General features: G+C 49.9%; 1 protein-coding gene across 2 annotated transcripts in view; it reads right to left on the bottom strand.

Annotated features, from left to right (window-relative positions):
• Nucleotides 1–286: 286 nt before the first annotated feature.
• The window catches only part of CCDC50 (coiled-coil domain containing 50), a 38,974-nt gene continuing 15,561 nt past the window's right edge, over nucleotides 287–23,699 (bottom strand). The window contains exons 2-11 of one of the 2 annotated variants that reach the window (XM_033150931.1): nucleotides 21,148–21,210; nucleotides 19,951–20,080; nucleotides 17,724–17,814; nucleotides 15,666–15,783; nucleotides 7,838–7,956; nucleotides 6,685–6,729; nucleotides 4,551–4,655; nucleotides 3,329–3,408; nucleotides 2,518–2,618; nucleotides 307–477 (exon numbers count right to left, since the gene is read on the bottom strand). In XM_033150931.1, the coding sequence (XP_033006822.1) occupies nucleotides 458–477; nucleotides 2,518–2,618; nucleotides 3,329–3,408; nucleotides 4,551–4,655; nucleotides 6,685–6,729; nucleotides 7,838–7,956; nucleotides 15,666–15,783; nucleotides 17,724–17,814; nucleotides 19,951–20,080; nucleotides 21,148–21,210 (872 nt within the window). In that variant the 3' untranslated portion in view covers nucleotides 307–457. Of the gene's footprint in view, nucleotides 478–2,517; nucleotides 2,619–3,328; nucleotides 3,409–4,550; nucleotides 4,656–6,684; nucleotides 6,730–7,837; nucleotides 7,957–15,665; nucleotides 15,784–17,723; nucleotides 17,815–19,950; nucleotides 20,081–21,147; nucleotides 21,211–23,699 lie in introns of both variants that reach the window. The other variant, XM_033150932.1, reaches the window with a different exon arrangement.

Genomic DNA, 23,699 nt, shown 5'->3' with positions numbered 1-23,699 from the left:
TGTCAGGGATTCCCCCCCCCCGCCTCCCCGCGCTGTGGTTCCTGCACTGAAGCGGGTTGGGCCGGATGACCTTTGGGGATCCCTCCCAACCCTACGACCCATTTTGGCTGCCCTCTCCCCAGCCCCACGAGATCCTCGTTGGGCAGTGGAGGCCGGAAGATGGCGCTACGAGATCCCAAAACCCCAAGATGCGCAACGGGAGAGATGGGCTGTGAAAAAGCTGCCCCCCCCACGAAAGCAAGATTTAACTGCCCTGCCCAGGAGACTGGAGGGAGGAAACTCAACAGACTGAAGAAGAGGCACTGTTTGTGGATGCTGCGATGCTCAGGAAGGAGGCCACCCCCCAGGAGATCCTTGGAGGCTGGGAGGAACCCAGGAGATCTCCAGGAAGGATTCCAGCAAAGTTTGCTACAGAAGAGAGTCAGTATCAGCAAAAATAAAAATTGCCTCGTACGTCCTACTGCTTATAGTGGTAACCTGCAAACGAAAGAAAGAGAAATATTAAGTTGCTTTCATTCCCCTTGCTGTCCTGACAAGAGCATCAAACTATTGTGGAAAATCAAGATGCAATTATTTTAGTGCTGTATATATCAACATGTTTTAGAAAAGAACACAAGAACATGTTGAGGTTCTTAAAAATTCTTACATCTAAGTTAACTAGCGTCTGTTTTTAACTTTTTGCGTGGCTTCTTTCTGTACATTTGTATTAAAACTGCTTTGATATCTGTATGAAACAGTGGTATATAAATATTTCTATAAATAAATTAGGTTAGCAGATCGGTCCTTCCTGCCTGTCCTTCCTGTTTAAAAGACCACAGACTTCCCACAGCTGCCTGCTTGTTTGTGTGTGTGTGTGTTTTCCCCCTACGTGCAACACAACGAGGGAACGACAACTGGCATCTCACAGGCCGGCCTGACACACAAACACACAAAGTCGGCTCAAACCTCATCTCCCTTTCCTGCTTCCGGGAGAGATGGCCCATGGCACTGGCTTTCTTAAGAGACCGACACTTTAAATTTAAATTTTGCAGCAGGACCTCTGTGCCTCTCCGCAAAACCTCTGCAGAAAGGAAACTGCCTTGTGATGAAGAAATCTGCCCGGTTTTTTTGGGGGGGGCATTTGTGGGGAGGAGACTCTGGTTGTCTCTCCCTTGAGAAAGACCAGCCTTTCCATCAGCACAGACTTTTAGTTACCTCCACCGTTTCTGACCGCATGCAGTTCTGGTCACCTCACCCCCCCCAAAAACCCCCCCCCCCCCACAATATTGCAGAAAAGCTGGGAAAGGTTCAGAAAAGGGCAGCCCAATGGCCATGGGGATGGAGAGACTCTCGCTGAAGAAAAGCCGCAGCGTTTGGGACTTTTCAGTTCAGAGAAAAGGAGAGCGAGAAGCGAAACGATAGGCATTCATGTAGGGAGTCCGGGCGGGGAGAAAAGATGACAGAGAAAAGGTTTTCTCCCTCTCTCATATCGCACTGGAACTCGTGGGCATCCAAGGAAGGTGGGCGATTCAGGGCAGAGAAAACAAAGCGCTTCTTCACTTAGATAAGACTGTGGAACTCCCTCCCACTGGAGTTGGCAGGGATGGGTTTGAAAGAGGATTGGGCAGGTTCATGGAGGAGGAGAGGGCTGTTGATGGCTCCTAGCCAGGATTATTATTATTATTATTATTATTATTATTATTAATATACCGCCCTGCACCTGGTGGTCTCAGAACAATGCGGAATGATGGAGGGTATGCCTTGCGACTATGTTGTAGCAGCAATATAGTTGGCAGATTCCCAGATTGGATCAAAACCCTAAGAACGCTTCTGAATCTCAAAGGTCCAGAATATGGGAAGTCTGTTTGAAATTTAATAATTAATTAATTAATTAATTAGGGTCGTAATTTGGTGTCCCTCCCTTGATTTGGATTATGATTGGATTTGATTTGTTATTAATTGGATGTATTTAAATGGAAAACTAATAAATACTATTTTAAAAAAAACAACAACCTAAGAACGCTCTGTATTTTGGAAATTTTAAAAGTACATTTGCAACATCAAGTATAAAGCAAGGAATGATCACGGTAATGAATCTGGATTCCAGTTGTTGGAAGTGAATGAATGAATGAATGAATGAATAAAATAATTAATAATAATAATCTGTCTGGGTTGTTCCAGGAGGAGTGTGCTCCTTCGTTTCTGTTCTGTTCCCTGGTTTCCCATTAAGGCATCAGGTTGGCCACAGGATGCCGGAATATTATTTTGATTAATTAAATCTGTCTACTGGCCTTCATCCGTAGATCTCAGGGCGGTTCACAACAGAAGCATACAAGAAACGCCCCCCCAAAAAAATACATAATAAAAACAAGAACAGAAACAAGTCAGTAACCCACAGCCTCCCCCACAAACACATTTGAAAAGGTATCGGATGTTAAATCTAGATGCGCCAATATCACTCTAAAAATAAGCAAGTTGGAGACCGAAAAGGAGTGCGGTTATTCCACCGAGTGGGTGGGGACGCTGCCCCCCCCTCACCTTTCTGAGAAGGCTCTGGTCTGGGTGTTTGATGTGCCAAGTTATGCTGGCTTGTAAGGTTACAAAGATGGTCCAGATCCTCGGAGGGCGGAGGGGGAGGCCTGGCGAAAGAGAGCAGGGAAACGGTTTGGGAAAAGGATCCATTGGCCGGTCTGTCCCCCCACCCCAGAAGGTTGACCCTGCAAAGCCTTTCCCCCAAAGGGACCGCGTACAGATGGATCCCCCCCCCTCCCAACCACATTTTCAGTGTTTTAAATAATTGGTTTTTGCGGGTCACCTTATTGTAAACTGCTTCTAGGGTCTCTGCTGCCCCCCCCCTTTACAGTCAAGCGGCGTGTGAATTTTATGAAACAAACAGGACTGAGCCTCAGTCCCTCCATCTGTAAAATGGGACCTAACCCCGCGCACAGAAAGCTTTCCCAAGCACTCTGCACCCGCTGCGAAACATTCACACAATGCCAACCAAGCGCCAGCGGTTGCGCAGGACACAATATTGTGACAATCTGGTGGCTGAGCTTGAGAGGGAAGCAGGACAAGTTTCTGCCGAGATGAGCTACCCGCCATCTGATGCGCGCTGCAGGTAGAATCTCGGCTGGCTCAACCTTCCTCCCCGCACTTAGAAAGCTAGGTGCCAGGGAAAAGGTGACTCCCTTCTACCCGAAGGGATGCAGATGAAGAAGGTTACAAGTCCAGAAATGGATCCTGCCATCGTGGCCTCCTCACAACCTAGGCCATTTGACCAGATGAGGCTTCCCCAGCTGCACTCCTGGACGCTGGGAGGCTCAACCCCTGGACCGGGGATCCCTCTCACCTCGTTGGCTTGTCGCTTCTGGACCGGTGACCTTCGTGACCTTCCCTTGACCTCGGGCGCACCAATTTGTGTGTGTCGGGCTGGGGAGAGGAGAGAGAGGAGGACGGTCAGCTCGGACTGGAACACGACAAAATAAAGTCCTTCATCACGTGGCACAGAGTTAACCTGTGGAACTCCCTGCCCCAGGAGCCAGCGAGGGCCACCGACTGGGACGCCTTTAAAAGAGGATCAGGCTGCAGTGCTACCTTGGGACTCAAACAACTTGGAACTCAAACACTGCAAACCCGGAAGGAAGTGTTCCAGTTTGCAAACTTTTCCCGGAAGCCAAACGTGCTCCGTTTTAGAATAGAATAGAATAATAATTTAATTTAAACTAACAATTTGAGCGTTCTGCTTCCGATTTGAGTGTTCCGCTGAGGTCTATCTGTTTTTGCTATTTATTTAGCGTTTTTGTTTTTGCAACTCTTTTTGTTTCATTTTTGTGACTGTGTGGAACCCGGTTCAGCTACTGATGGATTGATTATGTGACTGCAGTACATTGTTTATTATTTTCATTTTATGGAACAGTGGTCTCGTTAGATCAGGGGTCAGCAACCTTTTTCAGCAGGGGGCCGGTCCACTGTCCCTTGGAACCATGTGGGGGGCCAGACTATATTTTTTTTGGGGGGGGGGCAAAATGAACGAATTCCTATGCCCCACAAATAACCCAGAAAAGCATTTTAAATAAAAGGACACATTCTACTCATGTAAAAACACGCTGACTGTCTGTGGGCTGGATTGAGAAGGCGATTGGGCCAGATCCGGCCTACGGGCCTTAGGTTGCCTACCTCTGTGTTAGATAGTAAAATTCATGTTCAGTTGCTGTTTTAGGGGTTGTTTTTAAAAGTCTGGAACGGATTAATCCATTTTGCATTAATTTCTATGGGAAAGCAGTGCGTCTTGGTTTTGGAACGCTTTGGTTTTGGAACGGAATTCCGGAACGGATTAAGTTTGAGAACCAAGATACCGCTGTAATTCCTTTGGCCTTCAGGATGCTTTTAATGGATTTCTCTTTCCTCTTGGCTTCAATGTACCTGTGCAGGGTTTTCTGTCTACTGTTTTAGCTGTAAATCGCTTTGGGTTGCCCTGGGCAGATTAAACCAATCACCGTGGGAGAGAGTTTCGCCCGGCATCTCCTCTCCCGGCAAAGAGAGACAAAGTCAAGTCAAGACGCGGCACCCACCTTCCAGTCTGGGTCCTGCCTCTTCTTCTCCAGAGAAGACTTTTCCCGTTCCTTGGCTTTCTTGTAAGCCTTCTTCTCCTCCGCCAGCAACAGGCGAGCTATTTCCTAGCAGAAACAGCAGGACAAGAACGTTGCAAGGAGCTCGGCAGGTGGATCGGGCCCAAGAGGGGCCCACCTAGACCAGCATCCTCACAGGGGCCGAAACCCTCCAGCAGGATGCGAGAGGAAGAGCTCCACTGTGCTCAAGGTAGGCTGGCTTTGCCCATGGAGGCTCCATTTAGGAATCTTAAGGAACCAAGAGGCGGCCAGGGAGCTGGGCTCCTTCTCACAGCGGCCGACCAGATGCCCACAAGGAAATCCCCCAAGCAGGACCTGAGCACCACTGCGCTCTCCCCTCCTGCAGAAAGCCTTTCGTCAAAGATGCTTCAATTTAGAACCCTGCATTGCGGGGGGTTGGACTAGATGACCCTCGGATTCCCTTCCAACCGTATGATTCAACCGTTTCCAGCAACTGGCATTCAGAAGCATTGCTGCCTCCGGTCGTGGAGACAGAGCAAGTTGACCGCTTTACCCACCGCAAATTTGTCTTTCAAAGCAACCCGAGGGGCCGCCGCCGCCTCCTGCGGCAGTGAGTTCCACAGTTTAGCTATGCGTGGCTACAGGGCACAAGCCAGTTGGGCAAGTGCTGCAGCCTCTGAAAAGAACAGAGGCCAGTCCTTCAGCCGCAAACACGGCCTCCCACACCTGGGGACAAGTTGCAGAGGTTGGCCTCGGGGTTTGAGGGTGAAGCACGTCCATAGGTCACCCTCCTCTCCCCTGACTGGCCAGCTGAAAGCAACACATCTGCGCCCAAAGGCGTCTCGGATCTGAACTGCTCGGGGGCGCAGGACGGGGACCCCTGTTTACATGCAAGCTGCCAAGAAAATGGGTCCAAACTGAGGCCCAAAGTGGTAAGATGGGATTCACCGCCCTGGCAATCGGAGCAGAGACAAGACCCACATTTGTCCAATGTGGTTAGGGCTGTGCTCCCCCCACTGGCATAGCAAGCCCAGATGGTACCAGGTGCGAAATTTATTTTTTGTCATCCCCCCGGGGACCCGGGGCGGCGCCTGTGCGGCATCCCACACATGCACACTCCATATGGAATGCTGCAAATGCGCAGTCCGTACGGGATGCGCCTTGCGAGTGGTATCCCGGACTGCGCATGGGTGGCATCCCGTACGGACGGCGGGAGAGAGCAGCAGCCCATACGGACGCCGTGCCCTCGGCCGCTGTACACCTGGGGGGAGGCAGGGGCCATCTCGTCGCCCCCTCCCAGAGTGGCACCCTCTGCCCCCCCTTCCTACGCCACTGGCTCCCCCACCCAGCCCTAGACTTGCATCCGCCCCACCGCTCTGCCCTCCATGCACTTTCCCTCAGCCAGAAAACTCTCCCGGGCGCCTCTCCAACGCGCGGAAAAATGGGCTGTATTCCCTGCACCACCAAAAAATAAATCTCTTGGGGAGCGGCGAAGCCACATGGAAGGCTGCCCGCTTTTCCACCTGCCTTGCTCCTCTCCCCCTGCCAGAGATGCTCGTAAGGCAAAGTCGTGGCTCCGACATGCTCATCTTCACTTTTTTTTGCGGGGAATGTTCTTCGAATTTTGCGCAGCAGCATGAACGCATTCGGGGTTTTGTTTTTTTTAAAAAAATACTGTTGGAATGCTTTCGCCTCTTTCACCACTTGCTTTTGCATCACTGTTCAATTCCCATCATTCGCATCGTTTTGTACCTGCAGGCATGTTGCCTCCTGGGAGCCTTTTGACACACAGGGGGTCTTGCCAGGATCCCTTCCCTGCATGGCGGAAGGAGGGGTTTGGGTCTGGCTCTGAGCAAGGCCAGCTTTTTTTGGGGGGGGGGAGTGCAGAGAGGCAGCCAATGGCAGGAAGCAAAGGGATGAGCTGTTGGCAGGCTCCTTACGCAGAGATATTTGCAAGCCTGAGCTTGAACACAAAGGGGGGAAAGGAGGGAGATCAGCTGGAAAGAGTATGGAGTCGGAGCCCAACTAAGAAGCAAAGATCTCAGAAAGCCAGTTGGCTCCTCAGCTCCAAAGGCACAAACTCCCCATTCCCTTATTTGCATATGCAAATGCCTACCTCGTCCTGGGCGACCTGCGCTGCTCTCTTGTCCACGTGGCTGGCCTGGAGAGGAGACAAGAGGAAGAGCAAAAAAATTTTTAAAACAAGCAACCCAGGCATGGTTAGTTAGCTGCGATTCTTTCCAGCTGATCCCTTTTGGGGATTACTGGAGGTTTCTAAACAGAAGTTGGCCAGTCAGGGATGGTTTAACTGTGAGTCCGGCATTGCAGGGGTTGGACTAGATGACCCCCACAGGGTCTCCTTCCTTGTCATTTGAACCCTTTGGTTACCCTCCGGAGCAGCAGAAAACAAGGTGGATCCACCTTCCATGTGACAGCTGTTTAGATATTTGGTGGAGGTTATGGTGCTGGAGGAGACTCTTGAGAGTTCCATGGACTGCAAGAAGATCAAACCGATCCACCCTTAAAGAAATCAGCCCTGAGTGCTCACTGGAAGAACAGATCCTGAAGCTGAGGCTCCAAGACTTTGGCCACCTCATGAGAAGAGAAGACACCCTGGAGAAGACGCTGATGTTGGGAAAGATGGAGGGCACAAGGAGAAGGGGACGGCAGAGGATGAGATGGTTGGATGGTGTTCTCGAAGTGACTGGCATGAGTTTGGCCAAACTGTGGGAGGCAGTGGAAGACAGGAGAGACTGGCATGCTCTGGTCCATGGGGTCACAAAGAGTCGGACATGACTAAACGACTCAACAACAACAACTATCATATCATTTCTGGGGCCTTCTCCTTTCCAGGCTAAACACCCTCAGCTCCTTCAACCGTTCCTCATCAGGCTTGATTTCCAGTCCCTTGATCATCTTGGTCGCCCTCCTCTGCACACCTTCCAGCTTGCCAACATCCTTCTTAAACTGTGGCGCCCAGAACTGGACACAGTATTCCAAGTCTGGTCTGACCAGGGCAGAATAGAGTGGGACAATAATTTCCCTTGATCTGGACACTCAACTTCTGTTGATGCAGCCTAGAATCGCATTAGGGTTTTTTTTGCTGCTGCATCACAGTGAAACATGTCCTGTTGAAACACTTATGGTACCCAGCGCTGCTTGTTGCCACTGAATGCTGCTCAGGGCTCCAAACTCAGAGTCACTTCCACCCCCACCCCCACCCCCTCTCTCTGTGTCTCTGGGATGAAGCCCAAATCCGTCCCACTCACCAACAGCTCCTCCTCCTGCAGCTTCCGGGCGATCTCTGCATCGTACAACTCCTGGTCCTGGGGAGCTGCCGGGCGGCCTTTGAGGTAACTGGCATCTTTCGCCCCCCGCGGTTTCGTTCCTTAAAAGACGAGAAGCCACATTTCTCATTCACGGAAGGGGAAATAATAATGTGGCAGCTAAATTCAGAGCCACCCACACGAATCAAAGAGAAGTTCTGCACCGAGATAATGCAAGTTACGCAGACTGCGTGCATTGGTTTATGTTCTGTGTGTTCTTTTCTGCTTTCGGGGGCTGGAGGCTGCAAAAAGGAGCTGCGTGGAGCCCTAGAAGGCAAACACCTTGACTGCTCGATGTTGGTCCATCTTTCCATTTCAGAGCATCTCCCCAGGGATGCAGGCAGAGGCCTTGCCCACCTGCAACTTTCTCCATGGAACACACCTCCTCCATAACTGACCTACGCCATCCCACCCCGGTCCACCCCGTCCAAGGGAAGGGCCATAATCTCAGCGGCAGAGCCCCTGCCTTGCATGCGGAAGTCTCAATCTCCAACAGCATCTCCAGGCAAGGCTGGAAACGCCTCTGGCCTAAAACTAGCCTCGGCCCAGTATCCCTGAAGGAGCGTCTCCAACCCCATCGTCCAGCCCGGACACTGAGGTCCAGCTCCGAGGGCCTTTGGGTGGTTCCCTCCTTGAGAGAAGTGAGGATATAGGGAACCAGGCAGAGGGCCTTCTCGGTGGTGGCGCCCGCCCTGTGGAACGCCCTTCCATCAGATGTCAAAGAGATAAACAACTACCTGACATTTAGAAGACATCTGAAGGCAGCCCTGTTTTTAATGTCTGACGTTTTATTGTATTTTTAATCTTTTGTTGGAAGCCGGCCAGAGAGGCTGGGGAAACCCAGCCAGATGGGCAGGGAATAAATAATGTTGTTGTTGTTGTTGTTGTTGTTATTATTATTATTATTATTAAACCCAGGAGAGCCATGGCTGCCTGCCTGTGTTGACAATACAGAACTGCATGGGCCAGCCTGACTCAGCAGCAGGCAACTTCCTGGGTGACTTTCTGCCCAGTTGAGAGGCTTCCAGATAGCTCAGTTGGTAAGAGCTCAGACTCTTAATTTCAGGGTCATGGGTTCAAGCCCCATGCTGGGCAAGAGTCCTGCACTGCTGGGGGTCGGACTAGATGGCCCTTGTGGTCCCAATTCTAGGATTGCAGGCACACAATTGCCAAGTCACCCGTCACAAGGAGTGATATTGCTCGAAACACAGGGCAGCCAGTTGTCTTGTGTGCACTTTGGGGTCTCTCCCCACCCAATTCACAGAGGAGAGGGCTATGAACGACTGCTACCTATGATGGCCCTGCCCTGCTTCCACAGTCGGAGGCAGCAGTGCTCCTGAATCTCTGGAAACGAGGCAGGAAGGGAGAGAAAGCTCTTGCGCTCGGATCCTGTTTCCGGGTTTCCCTTTGGGGCATCTGGTCAGCTACTGTGAAAACAGGATGCTGGCCTAGGTGAGCCATAGATGCTCTCATGCTCTCAGGCTGCAGATGTGGAAGGTAATTTAAAAAAAATGGTCCAGGCGGGCTGGAGGGCTTCGCTCCAACCTCCAGGAGCATCCGGGGGGCAGAAGGAAAGCACAGACTTGCCTCGGTTAAATAAGCCTCCCTGGAAAGTAACTCCAGAAGCCTGCAAAGAGGCCGATGAACGGGGCTTCCGCCCTCCTCCCGCACAGCCTTGGCGGCGTCTCGGGTTGCAACAGGGAGCCAGCTATGATTAGCAAACAGCAGCAGGAAGAGGATGCGAGCATCTGCTCACAAGATAGACGGGAGCTATTTTCGGCCGCGGCACACATCGCAAAACCGAAAGGGGGAAACACCACCGAAACAGCGTGCGTGGAAAATGGCAAAGATCAGTCCCCCGTCCCCCCGCCACGCACCTGCAACATGGGGGCGAGAAGAGTATCCACCCTGTGGAATTATTGCCTGCCCTGTGGAACTCCCTCCCGTCAGATGTCAAGGAAATAAGCAACGATTTGATTTGCAGAATACATCTGAAGGCAGGCCAGTGTAGGAAGTGTTAAGTGTCTGACGTTTTGTTGTGCTTTCAAGATTTTGTTGGGACTTGGCCCAGAGTTGTTCTTTTTACCAACCTACCTTGCAGGGTCGTTGTTCCAGCGAACACAGAGAGCAGCACTTGCTGGGCACTCAGGAAAGCGCTGCACAAGCCGTAGCCTTCCCCAACCTGGTGCCCTCCAGACTACAACTCCCATCAGACCCTTTCAACACAGCTGGAAGGCCGGAGAAGGCAGCTCAGCATTGTCACTAAGCCTATTATGGGGATTTTAAAATATTTTTTTAAATGGCCAATTTGCACAGCCATTGCAGGGAGGTAGAAAAAGCTTTCTCCGGCCAGCTTCTCCATGCCATGAATCCTTTTACGAACTTCCACCTTACTGGCTCCGCGATCCCTTGCAATGCTGAACAGGATCCCAGCATAACAGCCACCAAGAGGACAACACTCCTTCCATGCCTGCTCCAGAGGTATTACTTGGAAAACCGGCTTTATTTTGCTGCGGGGGGCCGGCTCCGAGTCTTCGAATCGGTGCCGTTTCACGACCGCCAGCTGCTTTGGGCGAGGGCCTGTGTGTTTTTATCATTTGGGAAGCAGCTGCCTGAGTTTCAGCACAATGAAAATAACGGGCGAGCAACAGAAGAGTGCACTGAGCAACAGAAATCTCCCCAGCGCTAATGTTGCAAAACCATCCAAAGCACAGCCGTTTCCAAGATATAGCGGCCGATTAAAATGTCACTGCGCAACCAGGAAAAGCATCGCGGCAGGAATATGGTTTTCCTAAGTATACCGTTCTAAGTTCGTTTGCAATCTGTTAGCGCTTGGCCTGCAGCAAATCTGCTGTCGGCATGGAAGCCAAGAACGCCTAATTTTTTCCTCCGGTGTGGAAAAAATAAGTCCTGTTGCATCTTGTGTCCCAGTCTGACAGAACGGCCTTTGTTCTCAGGCTCAAGACTGCCCTCCGTTTCAGCTTGGAGGGAAAATGAACCAGGAAAGCCAAACAGAGAGAGATTCCAAAAAAAATTATATATATATATCAGAATGACGAAAGGTTCCTTCAGTCGGAATCTGACAGTTCTCCAGCTCATATAAAATATGCAGAACATTACTAACAGGGCCAGAATTAGACTCTGGTGGGTTTAAAAAGAAAAAAAAAACCCAACCAACCCACAGAAACAAAAGCCACACTCCAAATTTGCACTTAACGTGTTCCTACCTGAAGCTAGACTTTCACGCAAACGAAGGTGGGATTCTCTACCCGGTGTACGTTTTGTGGGTTGCCTAAGCACAAACCGTTTCATTTATTTCGTAAAATGTATACACCGCTCGATTGTTAAAAAAAACAAGCAAACACCATTTACAAGCAATTTACAAAAAAGACAAAAGCCGCAACATCACCAGCCAACAACAATAAACTTCGGAAAAGTCAAAACAGCAACAGTCTCAAATTAGAACCGAGCTTGCGTAAATTAAAACTGAATTCAATTCCAACAGAACCAGAGGAGGAGAGATTTTGCAGGGATGCCTTCACCAGAAATCAGTGCCCCACCGCAGACGCCTTGTTACCTGGATCCTTAGGGTGCCGGGCATCGGCTTCCTTGGCGCAGTGCGAGGAGGGCGAGGCGCTTGCCCCGTTGCAGTGGTCCCTTTCTCCGTCGTCCCTCCTGCCGCCTCTCCGGGGTGCTGGTGCTTCCAGGTCCTGCAGCCTGGGGTCGCGGGAGGGGGGCCTGGGCGACTCCCGGTCCTCGCAGGGTGGTCGCCTCTGGCGATCCGGGTCTGGGGAACAGCTGTGGCCGAGCCGGTGCCCTTCCTCCCAGTCGGTGCTCAGGTGTCTCGGCCGCGGGGACCTCTCTGAGCTAGGGGGCCGCCTCTCCCGGGGCTTACGGGGCCTGGCACCGCTGTCTAGGCGGACCCTTTCGTCTTCCCAGTCCAGGGGAAGAGGGGGTGTCCTGCGGCGACCCTCTCGGCTCCCTGGCCTCCTTTCTCTCCGCCCCATGCCGCTACTTGCGGGGGGCTCGACCTCCCCGTCCAGCACGAGCGAAGAAGGCCGCCAATGTCTTTCCTGGCTGGACGGCTTCCTTTCCCCCGTGTCCGAAGGAGGTCTCCGAGGCCTCTCCCGGCCGCCCCTTTTCCTCTCCTGCCTCTCCCTGCTGTCCCTCCGGCCACCTCCGGCCTGCCTCACTTCCGAGGAGCTCCCCAGGACTTCCAAGTCCAGCCCCTCAGAAAATAGAGGGGGCGCCCGTTGGGGTTCCCTCGGCCTCCGGGGCTCCCTCTCGCCGCTCCGGGCTTGGCGAGGCCTAGCCTGCTCCCGGGGGCTCCCGCACGAGTGGTCTGGTCAAGGGGGTGGGGGAGAGACAAACAAGGGAGATGGGTTAGCGACACACAGGTTAACGGCCCACGTAATGGCATGCAAGCGGGGAAGGGGGGACGGCGGCAGAAGGAGCAGCAGCAGCAGCAAAGGAAAGGCCAGGAGGCTCAGAGGCGGATGAGGAAAAGCATGCGAAGGAAGCAAAGCTAATGCAGTAGAGGGAAAGTGGAAGCTGCCTGATACAGATCGTTGGTCCGCTAAGCCCCATACTCTGACTGGCAAGGTCTCAAGCGGGGAGGGGGGGGTCTTCCACGTCAGCCACCGCCTCTTGCTTTGCGGGGGCTAGCTGGGCTAGATGACCCTTGGGGGACTCTTCCAACTTTGCCATTTTATGCTTCTATTTGCTTTCTTTATATATATATATATATATATATATATATATATATATATATATATATATATATATATATATATGAATATTTTTTTATTAAATTTTGCATAAATTTCCCATACATCATTTAACATTTCTTCAAATCTTGCACGACGTTTTTGGACTTCCCTCTGCCACGCCTAGAGATTTCCATTTCCCAGATCTAATCTTGTATTTTCATTATTCCACTGTTACTTATACAGTCATAACCACCGGTAATTATCCTATTCCAAAATTTTCTTCGTAACATTTCCTATCATCCACCTTACAAAACTCCCTGCAAACCCTACTAGCGTAATTTGTTGTTTACGGTTGTTTTCCAAATTAATTTCCAAATTTCCCCCAGTCCTCTAAGAATCTCTGGTCCCGTCAGTTTCGGATTTCCCCGTCATCGGAATTGGTTCTATCTATTTGCTTTCAGGTGGAGACACAGGTGCTCTAACCCTGAGCTGCGGTCTCTCCCCGTGAATCAGGTCTCTGAGAGGGGTCTCTCTGAGAGGGGTGGTTTTGGGGGGTTGCCCAGCAGCTCAAAGGGCACCCCAGGCCCCCTTCACCTGGGAGAGGGGCCATCAATCAAGCCCTGCTCACGGGCTCAGTTTCCAGCGACTCCTGCTGAAGGGATCTCCATCTCCGGCGGCAGGAGAGGTCGGTGATGATGGCAACACAAGCCAAAGGTGGCCGCATTGGGTTAACAGCTCATGTGATATTTTGAGTCCACTCCAGTCCAAGGAAGCATTATTAGTTTGCATGCAAAAGATGCTTGCGCTGGAGGAATATCTGGCGGGTTGAGGTTGCCTTGTTAAGAATAAGCACAGATCTGGAGAAAAATGGGAGGTGGGGGGGGGGGGGCGGGGGAGGTTTGCCCTTCTTCCTCAACTAGGGTGGGAAAACCCAGCACAAACTATGGAGCTCCCTAGATTGCTGGGGGGGGGTCAGACTAGATGACCTATGGGACCCCACCCAACAGGGCCGGGCGATGTATTGATATATCATCCAAAACTGGTTTGAAGCCCATGCAGCGGTACCTTGGTTCTCAAACGCCTTGGTACGCAAACAACTTGGAACCCAAACACTGCAAACCCGGAAGTCAGTGTTCCGCTTTGAGCGCCATACTTCCGTTTTGAGTGTTACGCTGTTTCTGCTATTTATTTTGCGTTTTTATTTTTGCGGCTCTTTTGTTGTGTTTCTGTGACTGTGTGGAACCCAGTTCAGCTACTGATTGATTGATTGTATGGCTGCAATACTCATAGAATCCTAGAGTTGGAAGAGACCCCAAGGGCCATCCAGTCCAACCCCCTGCCAAGCAGCAAACACCATCCAAGCATTCCTGACAGATGGCTGTCAAGCCTCCGCTTAAAGACCTCCGAAGAAGGAGGCTCCACCACACTCCTTGGTAGCAAATTCCACTGTCGAACAGCTCTTACTGTCAGGAAGTTTTTCCTAATGTTTAGGTGGAATACTGTTTATCACTTTCATTTTATGGATCGATGGTCTCTTTAGATAGTAAAATTCATGTTAAATTGCTGTTCTAGGGGTTGTCTGGAACGGATTAATCCACTTTGCATTACTTTCTATGGGAAAGAGCGCCTTGGTTTTGGAACGGACTTCCGGAACGGATTAACTTTGAGAACCAAGGTATTGTGATATCAGTTCCCTAATTTTGTGCAATGCAAAAATCACAATGTGGGGGAAACTGTGGAGCCTGCCAAGGCTTCTCTCGATTCCTGCAGCCCATTAACTCTGCCACCTCAGCTCTCCCCCGTCTCGTGAAGTCGGCAGCAAATCACAGGAGCAGGCGTCGGCAAAATTCACGACGCCTGTGCAATGCACAGCTCCATCCTTATTTCAGTCGCCGTGACGTATCAATATACTGCGATGTTTAGTTGTCGATCTATTGCGATGCTGAAAACCGGCCCTACTCCCAACTTTGGAATTCTAGGATTCCCTCCCGGAAGAGGCAGTGATGGCCCCCATCCTTGATGGATTTAAAAGAGGATGAGAGGAATTCACAGAGGAGGAGAGATCACTCTTGTACTTGCAACAACGCATTGTTGTATCTGACTAGCCACAGCGAGAACAGGATGCTGGACTAGAGGAGCTCCCTCTGGCCTGATCCAGCGGGCTCCTCTTAGGTTTTGGAGCATCAACAAGCAGGCAGAGACCTCTACAAGAACCTTCTGCTTTCCCGACACACGCAAGCTGAAGAAAAAGAGGTTTGTGTGGACGTGCGAACGAGGGCAAGGCAGAGGCGCCGCCACCAGCAACCAGAAAGCAAATCGGCAATTTGGTGCCCACGGAAATCCTCAGGGTCACGGCGCGTTTGATCGCAAAAGCATTTCAGAGAAGAGAAGCCTCTGCAATTTCTTGTCTGAAGCAATCATCCTTCCAGAGACGGTGATCAGAAAGGCAGTCCTGCAAGCGTCCCCGATTCAGGATCCGTCCGGCTCTCATTGCATCCCGTCCTCCTCCAACAAGAACTCAACGAGAAACCTCCAGCGCTTTCCCAGAATAAAAGCGGGAGAACACCCCTCGCCAGGATGAGGCACAGGGCGGAATCAGTGCCGAGGTCTGCATTGGGGGGTTGGGCTAGAAGACCCCTGGGGGTCCCTTCCGACTCCATGCTATGAGGGGCTCCCCCTTATGGTTTCAACCCCCGCAGCGGCGGGGTCGGGAGCTGCGCGAGGGCCCCACATCCCACCTGCAGCACACCCCTCAGCCCCCCAGGATGACTGCCTGTGCTTCTCAAAGCGAAGCTCAGCTCAGAAAGAGGAGGGGAACATATCCGTGCAGCCCCGGCAGCAGCAACAACAGGTCAACAGGCGCACCGGAGGTTTCGGAAACTCGGCAGAGTTCAAAGAGTCGTTCAGACCTGGCGGAGGCAACTCTGGTGTCTGCTGCGACCCACAAGCAGACACAAAACCTCTCAGGCTGGAAGGCGAAGATGCAATGTAGAGCCTTCTGGGCCTGTGGTGAGGACCCCAAAACCACCCGGTTCTAGAGCCCTCCGGGACGTCCCGCTTACCTCTGCTTTCCGGGTAGTATCCCTCATCGTAGGTGCTCTTCTGCAAGGGCTCTGGGTGGGGCTTCTTCCGACGCTTCTCCTCCTGGAGCTCCTTCTGCTGCAGGATCCGAGCAATGTCCTAAAGGAAGGAAAGATGTCAAACCCTGGCATTTTTGCAGGTAACGTTCTTGCCGGTTCTTTGGTGACTGGGAGAGGCCGCCGGGACCATATAACACCGGTCCTGAAAGACCTACATTGGCTCCCAGGACATTTCCGAGCTCAATTCAATGTTTTGCTGCTGACCTTGAAAGCCCCAAGTGGCCTCAGCCTAGTATACCTGAAGGAGCGTCTGCACCCCCATCATCCAGCCCGGGACTGAGGTCCAGCTCCGAGGGCCTTCTGGTAGTTCCCTCCCTGTGAAAAGTGAGGTTACAGGGAACCAGGCAGAAGGCCTTCTTGGTGGTGGCTCCTGCCCTGTGGAACGCCCTCCCATCAGATGTCAAAGAAATAAAGGCAACCCTGTTTAGGGAAGTTTTTAATGTTTGATCTTTTCTCATGTTTTTAATATTATGTTGGGAGTGGGGTATAAATAAACAATTATTATTATTATTATTATTATTATTAATCATTATTTTGCCTTTTTGGACAGGACCATGGGTGTGTTTGGCTTTTAAGGGATGGGTGGATTGTATTTCTAATGCCACTTTTCATTCAAACAAACCCCAAAGCAGATTACACACTAGAGATAACAACACAGCAGAACGTGGCGAGTGCAGCATAAATAATAGTATATTTTTTTTTTAGCAAATCGCCAGCCAAACAACTGCAATCTATAAACCTCTATTAACAAACCGACAACTAAAACCATAAGCTAAACACCACAACTGCAGTGTAGGACTTAATCAATAAGGCCTTTATAATTGATCAAACAATATTGACAAAACAGCAACTAAAAATAAGCTAGATTGGGGTCGCCAAACTTACCTGACCTCGGGCCGGTTCCTCCAGCGCCGATCGCACGGCAGGTGGGAGGGCAGGGGAGCACACGCCCATAGGCTATTTCTGGCACACTTTCGGGTTGGCGGAGCGCCGGAAATAGCTTGTGCGTGTGCGCACAGGTCTCTGCAAACCCAGAAGTGTGCTGGAAATGACGCTTGCGCATGCGCACAAGCTATTTCTGGTGCTCCGCCAACCCGAAAGTGGGCAGCTGCACTGTGCCACACTGCACTGGTAAGAGCGGGCGGCAGGGGTCGCTGTGGGCCGGATAATGGAGTCCCTCCGGCCACGTCCAGCCCGCGGGCCTTAGTTGGGGAATCCTGAGCTAGATGCTATTAAGTTCCTACAAAGGTGTTGAAGTGCTTTGAATTTCTATTGCTTGCATTTGCATTATTGCACCTGTTTATTCTTGGGGGATTTTTTATCTGAAAGGCAGCATATAAAGAAATGCTAATGTAACAAGAGACAAGGAGTTGTTGATCAGGCTTCCCAGGAGCATCTGAAACCTTGAGAGGGAGGGTTGGACTCGATGCAAACTTTAGATCGGGGATCAGCAAACATTTTCAGCAGAGGGCCTGTCCACTGCCCCTCAGACCTTGTGGGGGGACCGGACTATATTTTGAAAAAAAAAAAATGAACGAATTCCTATGCCCCACAAATAACCCAGAGATACATTTTAAATAAAAGCACACATTCTACTCGTGTAAAAACATGCTGATTCCTGGGCCGCATTTAGAAGGCGACAGGGCCGCATCCTGCCCCCGTCCCTTAGTTCGGGGACCCCTGCTTCAGATCCCCTCCAACTCTGCAATTAAATGAAATTTGCTTTCAGTCTGCTGGTTCCTTCTGATGCCTCCGCAGCAAACGCAGCTTAATGCACACCAAACTCTCCCCGCACCTAGAAATACTCGTTTATTGGGGGCAAGTTCCTGACAACCTCGTTTTCGACATGCATGGCTACAAGTCAAAAACCGACTTCTGTGCTCTGGTGACGGTTCTCCCCCCGCTTTCCTTTAAAGACGTGAGATTTGGCCCGAGATCAGTCACTTCTCCCCCCCCCCCCCGCGACACCAGAGGGCTGACCTCATCGTCCTCCTCCTGCCGACGCCGCTGTTCTGCCTCAATGACCAGCTTGACTTGAATTTCCTGAGCGATCTCGCAGTCCTGCCTCTCCCTGGGAAGAGACAAAGGGGAGAGGGGGAAAAGGTTAGGGGTGGGCGTCCGTGGGAAGAGGGAGAGAGAGAATAGAGGGGGGGAGGCAGGGAGAAAATGCAGCCCAGGACCCCGGCTTCACATTGAGAGATGAGCGACCGAGATGGGAGACACTCTATAAACGGAAAATACAACTCATGCGACTTTTTCTTCCGGCGCAACTTTTGAACCCTTAGCACAGAGTTTCTCAACCAAGGAGTCATATGGCCTCCAGGGCCCCTCAGGATATTCTAAGGGGAGCACAGGTGAAATTAATTAATTTATATAGAAATGATACGGTCAAACCTCGGTTCTCGCACAGCTCCATTTTGGAACGTTTCGGCTCCCGAATGCCGAAAACCTGGAAGTAAATGCCCTGGCCTCCTAACGTTTTTCAGTACCCGAACGTCTGGCACGGCTTCTGCTTGAGTGCAAAAAACTCTTGCAACCCATTGGAAGCTGCGCCTCGGTTGTTGAATGTTTTGGAAGTCAAACGGGCTTCCGGAAAAGATTATGTTCGACAACCGAGGTTTGACTGTAAATAAAACCTGTTCTGTGGGACGCGGGTGGCGCTGTGGGATAAACCACAGAGCCTAGGGCTTGCTGATCAGAAGGTCGGCGGTTCGAATCCCCGCGACGGGGTGAGCTCCCGTTGCTCAGTCCCAGCTCCTGCCCACCAAAGCACGTCAATGTGCAAGTAGATAAATAGGTACTGCTCCGGCGGGAAGGTAAACGGCATTTCCGTGCGCTTCTCTGGTTCGCCAGAAGTGGCTTAGTCATGCCAGCTACATGACCCGGAAGCTGTACGCCGGCTCCCTTGACCAGTAAATCGAGATGAGCGCCACAACCCCAGAGTCGGACATGACTGGACCTAATGGTCAGGGGTCCCTTTACCTTTACCTAAAACCTGTTCTATCTACGGACAAAACAGCTACCTTTCTACCAGTAGGGCCGGGTTGTGTGTGTGTGTGGCACAGGAAGGAAACAAGGTTGGAAGGGGGCCATGTTTTGGTGTATAGTTAAACTATGGAGACAGCGATGCTTTTGAATTCCAGTTGCTGGAATCCCCAGGAGGCGAGAGTAGTGCTCTTGTGTTCGAATCCTGCTTGCTGGTCTCCCACAAACATCTGGTTGGCTGCTGTGAGAACAGGAGGCTGGACTAGAGGGGCCGCTGGCCAGATCCAGTCAGCTCTTCTTCTGTTGTGCCCATCAGCACCCCTGCCCCATGCAATGCCTTCAGAGCACAAGGTTGGGGAAGGCCGAGTTACAGATACCGTTTCACTTTCTGCGAACCTCTTTCAAAAGCGTCGCTGCCTCCAGCTGCAGAAGGAGCAGAGCCATCCTGGCTTGTAGCCATAGATAGCCCTCTCCTCCTCCTCCAGGAATGTGTCTAATCCTCTTTTAAAGCCATCCAAGTTGGTGGCCGTCCTTGCCTCCTGTGGCAGGGAGTTCCACAGTTTAACTACATGCTGCCTGAGGAAGGACTTTCTTTTCCTGTCCCGAAATGTCAAACGTAAACTTTCACAAGAAGAGATTCAGATGAGATTTCTACGTTGCAGGGGGTTGGACTAGATCAGGGTCCCCCAAACTTGGGTCTCAAGCTGTTTTAGGACTACAAATCCCATTATCCCTACATAGAAGCAGTGGATGATGGGAGTTGTAGTCCAAAAACAGCTGGAGACCCAAGTTTGGGGGACCCTGATCTAGACGACCCTTGGGGTCTCTGCAAACACCACCATAGCTGTCAACTTTTCCCTTTTTTTAAAGGGAAATTCCCTTATTCCGAATAGGATTCCTTGCAAGAAAAGGGAAAAGTTATGAACTCCACAATTCTATCTCCGCAAGTTCTAGTGTTAACTACCCACTTTGTCGATGCCATAAATGGTTTTATAAACTTCTATCATGTCACCCCTTTCCTCTAAACTAAAAAGGCACCGATGGGAGTTGCAGTCCGGAACATCTGGAGGGCACCAGGTTGGGAAAGCCAAACTGCGGCAGAGTCTTCAGGGCAGCGGGGAGCGACTGGAGGCAGAGCAACAGGCCCCGCTTGGTTCTGCCCAGCTAAACCAGGGAGGGGGCGGCCCAGAGACAAGACGGCCCCCGCATCCCACACACTCACAGGTCTTTGTGCCGCTCCTGGATCTGGGCCCGTGCCTTGCGGTCCTCCTCTTCCTGCAGCTGCTTGGCCACCTGCAAGTCGTACTGCACCAGGCGGTGGCGTTGAACGTTGGTCACCAAATGATGCTCAACTGCAAAAAGAGGGCACAAGAACGGGCACATTTAATTCGGCTAAAACACCCTCTTGGCTGCGGCCCAAAGGGGAACCCCACTCTCTCGCTGGCCGCTTCCGCAAGGTGGAGGAAATCACTGTGGTTTCCACCCCTTGTGGTTCCACTGCCCCAACCGCACCCTATGAAAAAACATTATTCAGAATGTGAACATTCTTCCTAATGTTTAGGTGGAATCTTCTTTCTTGTATTTTGAATCCATTGCCCCGTGTCCGCTTCTCTGGAGCAGCAGAAAACAACCTTTTCCCCTCCTCTATATCACATCCTTTTATATATTTGAACATGGCTATCATATCAGCCCTTAACCTTCTCTTCTCCAGGCTAAACATACCCAGCTCCCTAAGCCGTTCCTCATAAGGCATCGTTTCCAGGCCTTGGACCATTTTGGTTGCCCTCCTCTGGACACGTTCCAGCTTGTCAGTATCCTTCTTGAACTGTGGTGCCCAGAACTGGACACAGTATTCCAGGTGAGGTCTGACCAGAGCAGAATATAGTGGTACTATTACTTCCCTTGACCTAGATGCTATACTCCTATTGATGCAGCCCAGAATTGCATTGGCTTTTTTAGCTGCTGCATCACACTGTTGACTCATGTCAAGTTTGTGGTCTACCAAGACTCCTAGATCCTTTTCACATGTACTGCTCTCAAGCCAGGTGTCACCCATCCTGTATTTGTGCCTTTCATTTTTTTTGCCCAAGTGTAGTACTTTACATTTCTCCCTGTTAAAATTCATCTTGCTTGCTTCGGCCCAGTTCTCTAATCTGTTAAGGTCATTTTGAAGTGTGATCCTGTCCTCTGGGGTATTAGCCACCCCTCCCGATTTGGTGTCACCAGCAAACTTGATCAGGATGCCCTGATTATTGGTATGAGCTTTCGTGTGCATGCACACTTCTTCAGATACACACGAAAGCGCATACCAAGAACAAACTTAGTTGGTGTCTAAGGTGCTACCACTGGAAGGATTTTTTTTTTTTTGTAGTGAAATGTATATCGCAGAACCCAGCTTCACCCGCCAGGCGAGACGTACTTTCCTGTTCTTGCAGGCTGTGGGCCAGAGTGTGATCCTCAAGGACGGCAAAATCTCGGCACACTGAAAGGAAAGAGAGAACAGAGAAAGTGAGGGAGGGGGGCAACCCTTCTGACCGAAGCCTCGGTTATCGCCCCAGAGCCCAGAACGTCTTCCAAAGACGCAAGGAAGTCGATGGTAAGTGGCTCCTGTTAAACTTACAAAGATGTACAGAACAAACTCTTGCTGGAAATTCCCCCCCCTGTCCACCTCTCCCCCCCCCTTCTTCCTTCCCAATGTCTCAACAAATGAAACTGATTTGTAAAAATGATGCATGTAAAAAATACGGAGAGAGACATTGTGCATACCTTTGTAAATCAAGAAATCTTTAATAAAAATACTTAAATAAAATAAGTGCTGGAAAAGTAAAGACTCAGAAAGTACGTTTTATCATAGGTGGTGGAATTGTAATGTAATCAAAAACTATTGGGAAATGATTTATAATGAACTGAAGAAGATGTTTACGATAACTTTTGTTAAAAAGCCAGAAGCTTTCTTGCTAGGTATTATAGGGCGGGAATTGCCGAAAGTGCGGAAGAAGTCATTTATGTATGCCAAACAGCGGCTAGGATATTACTAGCCCCAAAATGGAAGGACGGTAAGATACCAACGAAGGAAGAACGGCAAGTTAAAATTATGGAATACGCAGAAATGGTGAAACTTACAGGAAGACTTAGAGACAATGACAAAGGAGACTTCAAAAAAGACTGGGAAGCCTTTATGCTGCATCTACAGAAACAGTGTCAAGAACTGGGCTCACTAATATTTGAAGATGGCTCTCCTATCTCCTCTCAGTCTCCTCTTTTCCAGGCTAAACATACCCAGCTCCTTCAACCGTTCCTCATCAGGCCCCCCCTGCACGCCTTCCAGCTCGCTGATACCCTTCTTAAACTGTGGCACTTTTGGGTGGTTGTTCCGTTTTAAAGAGATGAGCCTTGCTCCAAATCGGTGCTCCTTTTGCTTAGATTTAAGTCACTAAAAATAAATAAAACAACTTTTGCCCCCGGTTCCTCGAAATGGCTCTGCAGGTTCCGCTTTGCTACTTCCTCGCGGCGTTTGTGGGAAGTGGGAAATTTGTGCATTGCAAAGGGAACGCTGCCTTGTTCCCTCTTTCTGCAGTTCCTGCTTCCTTGTGTCTTTGCTTTTTTTCAAATAAATTTTTATTAGGTTGTGCAATTTAATATTCAACACATTTGACACACAAAAGAAGAAAAACAAAAAAGCCACATTCCCCCCCACCCACCCTGTGACTTCCCTCAACTTCCCTTTCTGGTTCTTTAAATATATGCTAGTTTTGCTTAATTTTATCTTACTGGTACTTTCTAGGGTTTTTTTTGGGTTTTTTTTTGCTAAACGCTCTTATATTCTTATTGGTGGGCTACTTAAAAATGAGGCTGCAGTCTAAATTAAATTTTAAATTGTATTTTAATCTGTATTTTAATTGAATTGTTTTATGTTTTTGTTGTGATTTTATTGGTGTTAGCTGCCCTGAGCCCATTTTGACAGGGAAGGGCGGGGTATAAATAAAAAAAATTATTATTATTATTATTATTATTATTATTATTATTATTATTATTATTATTTTAAGATGAACAAGGTTTAAAAATTGCATTTTTAAGATTATAAGGTTATAAGGACATGCGTGAAGAAGTATTATGAAACCACTAGGGGGAGGGGAGGGAAGTCAAGCAAAAATTATGGTTTATGATGGGTTTTCCCCCTTTTTCATTATATATTGTTGTTTTTATGTTTACTTTTGATGTTATCTTTTTGGAAAATTAACAAATTGTTATGAAAAAGAAAAGGCACACCGGGGGATCTGGTGCCTCACGCAGCTTCAAATAAAAGCGTTCCACTGGATTTCCCCTCTCTCTTTCTCTCCTGTATTTTGAAAATAAAATGAAAACAAAGACAGGAGTCCAAGAGGAGGAACAGCTTGAACGAAACGCCACACCAGCGATGGCGCACCAAAAGGAAGTCGCCCACATTTTTGCGATTCTGGGTCTGGTGAGCAGATGGGCAGCTTGCAGTCATGGGCTGTAGACGTGCGTGCTTTGGGGCTCACGTCCCAGAATGTCTGCAACTGTCCCTTGAAAATTAAAGGACCAGAACAGGATCTGCGGGAGTCTCCAAATAGTCTGGGGAAAGTGGATAGCGGTAACTTTTTCAGCCTTGTCTCCTAACACTACAGGTGAAACTCAAAAAATTAGAATATCGTGGAAAGGTTCATTTCTTTCAGTAATTCAACTCAAAAGGTGAAACTAATATACGAGATTGTTATAATTGTGATGACGAAAACCCCCAAGTTGAGATTGTGAATTTGGGGTTCTCATCAGCTGTGCGCCACAATCATCACAATTATAACAAACAAAGGCTTGACATATCTCCCTTTGCATGTCACGAGTCTATCTCATATATTAAACTCCAGTAGCTAATGAAAAAAATTGCTTACACAAATGGACATTTTCACGATATTTTTTTGGTCCCACCTCGTTTTTAGAGGAGGAAACAAG

The sequence above is a fragment of the Lacerta agilis genome, chromosome 5 (assembly GCF_009819535.1).
Source record: "Lacerta agilis isolate rLacAgi1 chromosome 5, rLacAgi1.pri, whole genome shotgun sequence".
Classification (NCBI taxonomy): Eukaryota; Metazoa; Chordata; class Lepidosauria; order Squamata; family Lacertidae; genus Lacerta; species Lacerta agilis.
This window is presented reverse-complemented; position numbering and strand designations above follow the sequence as displayed.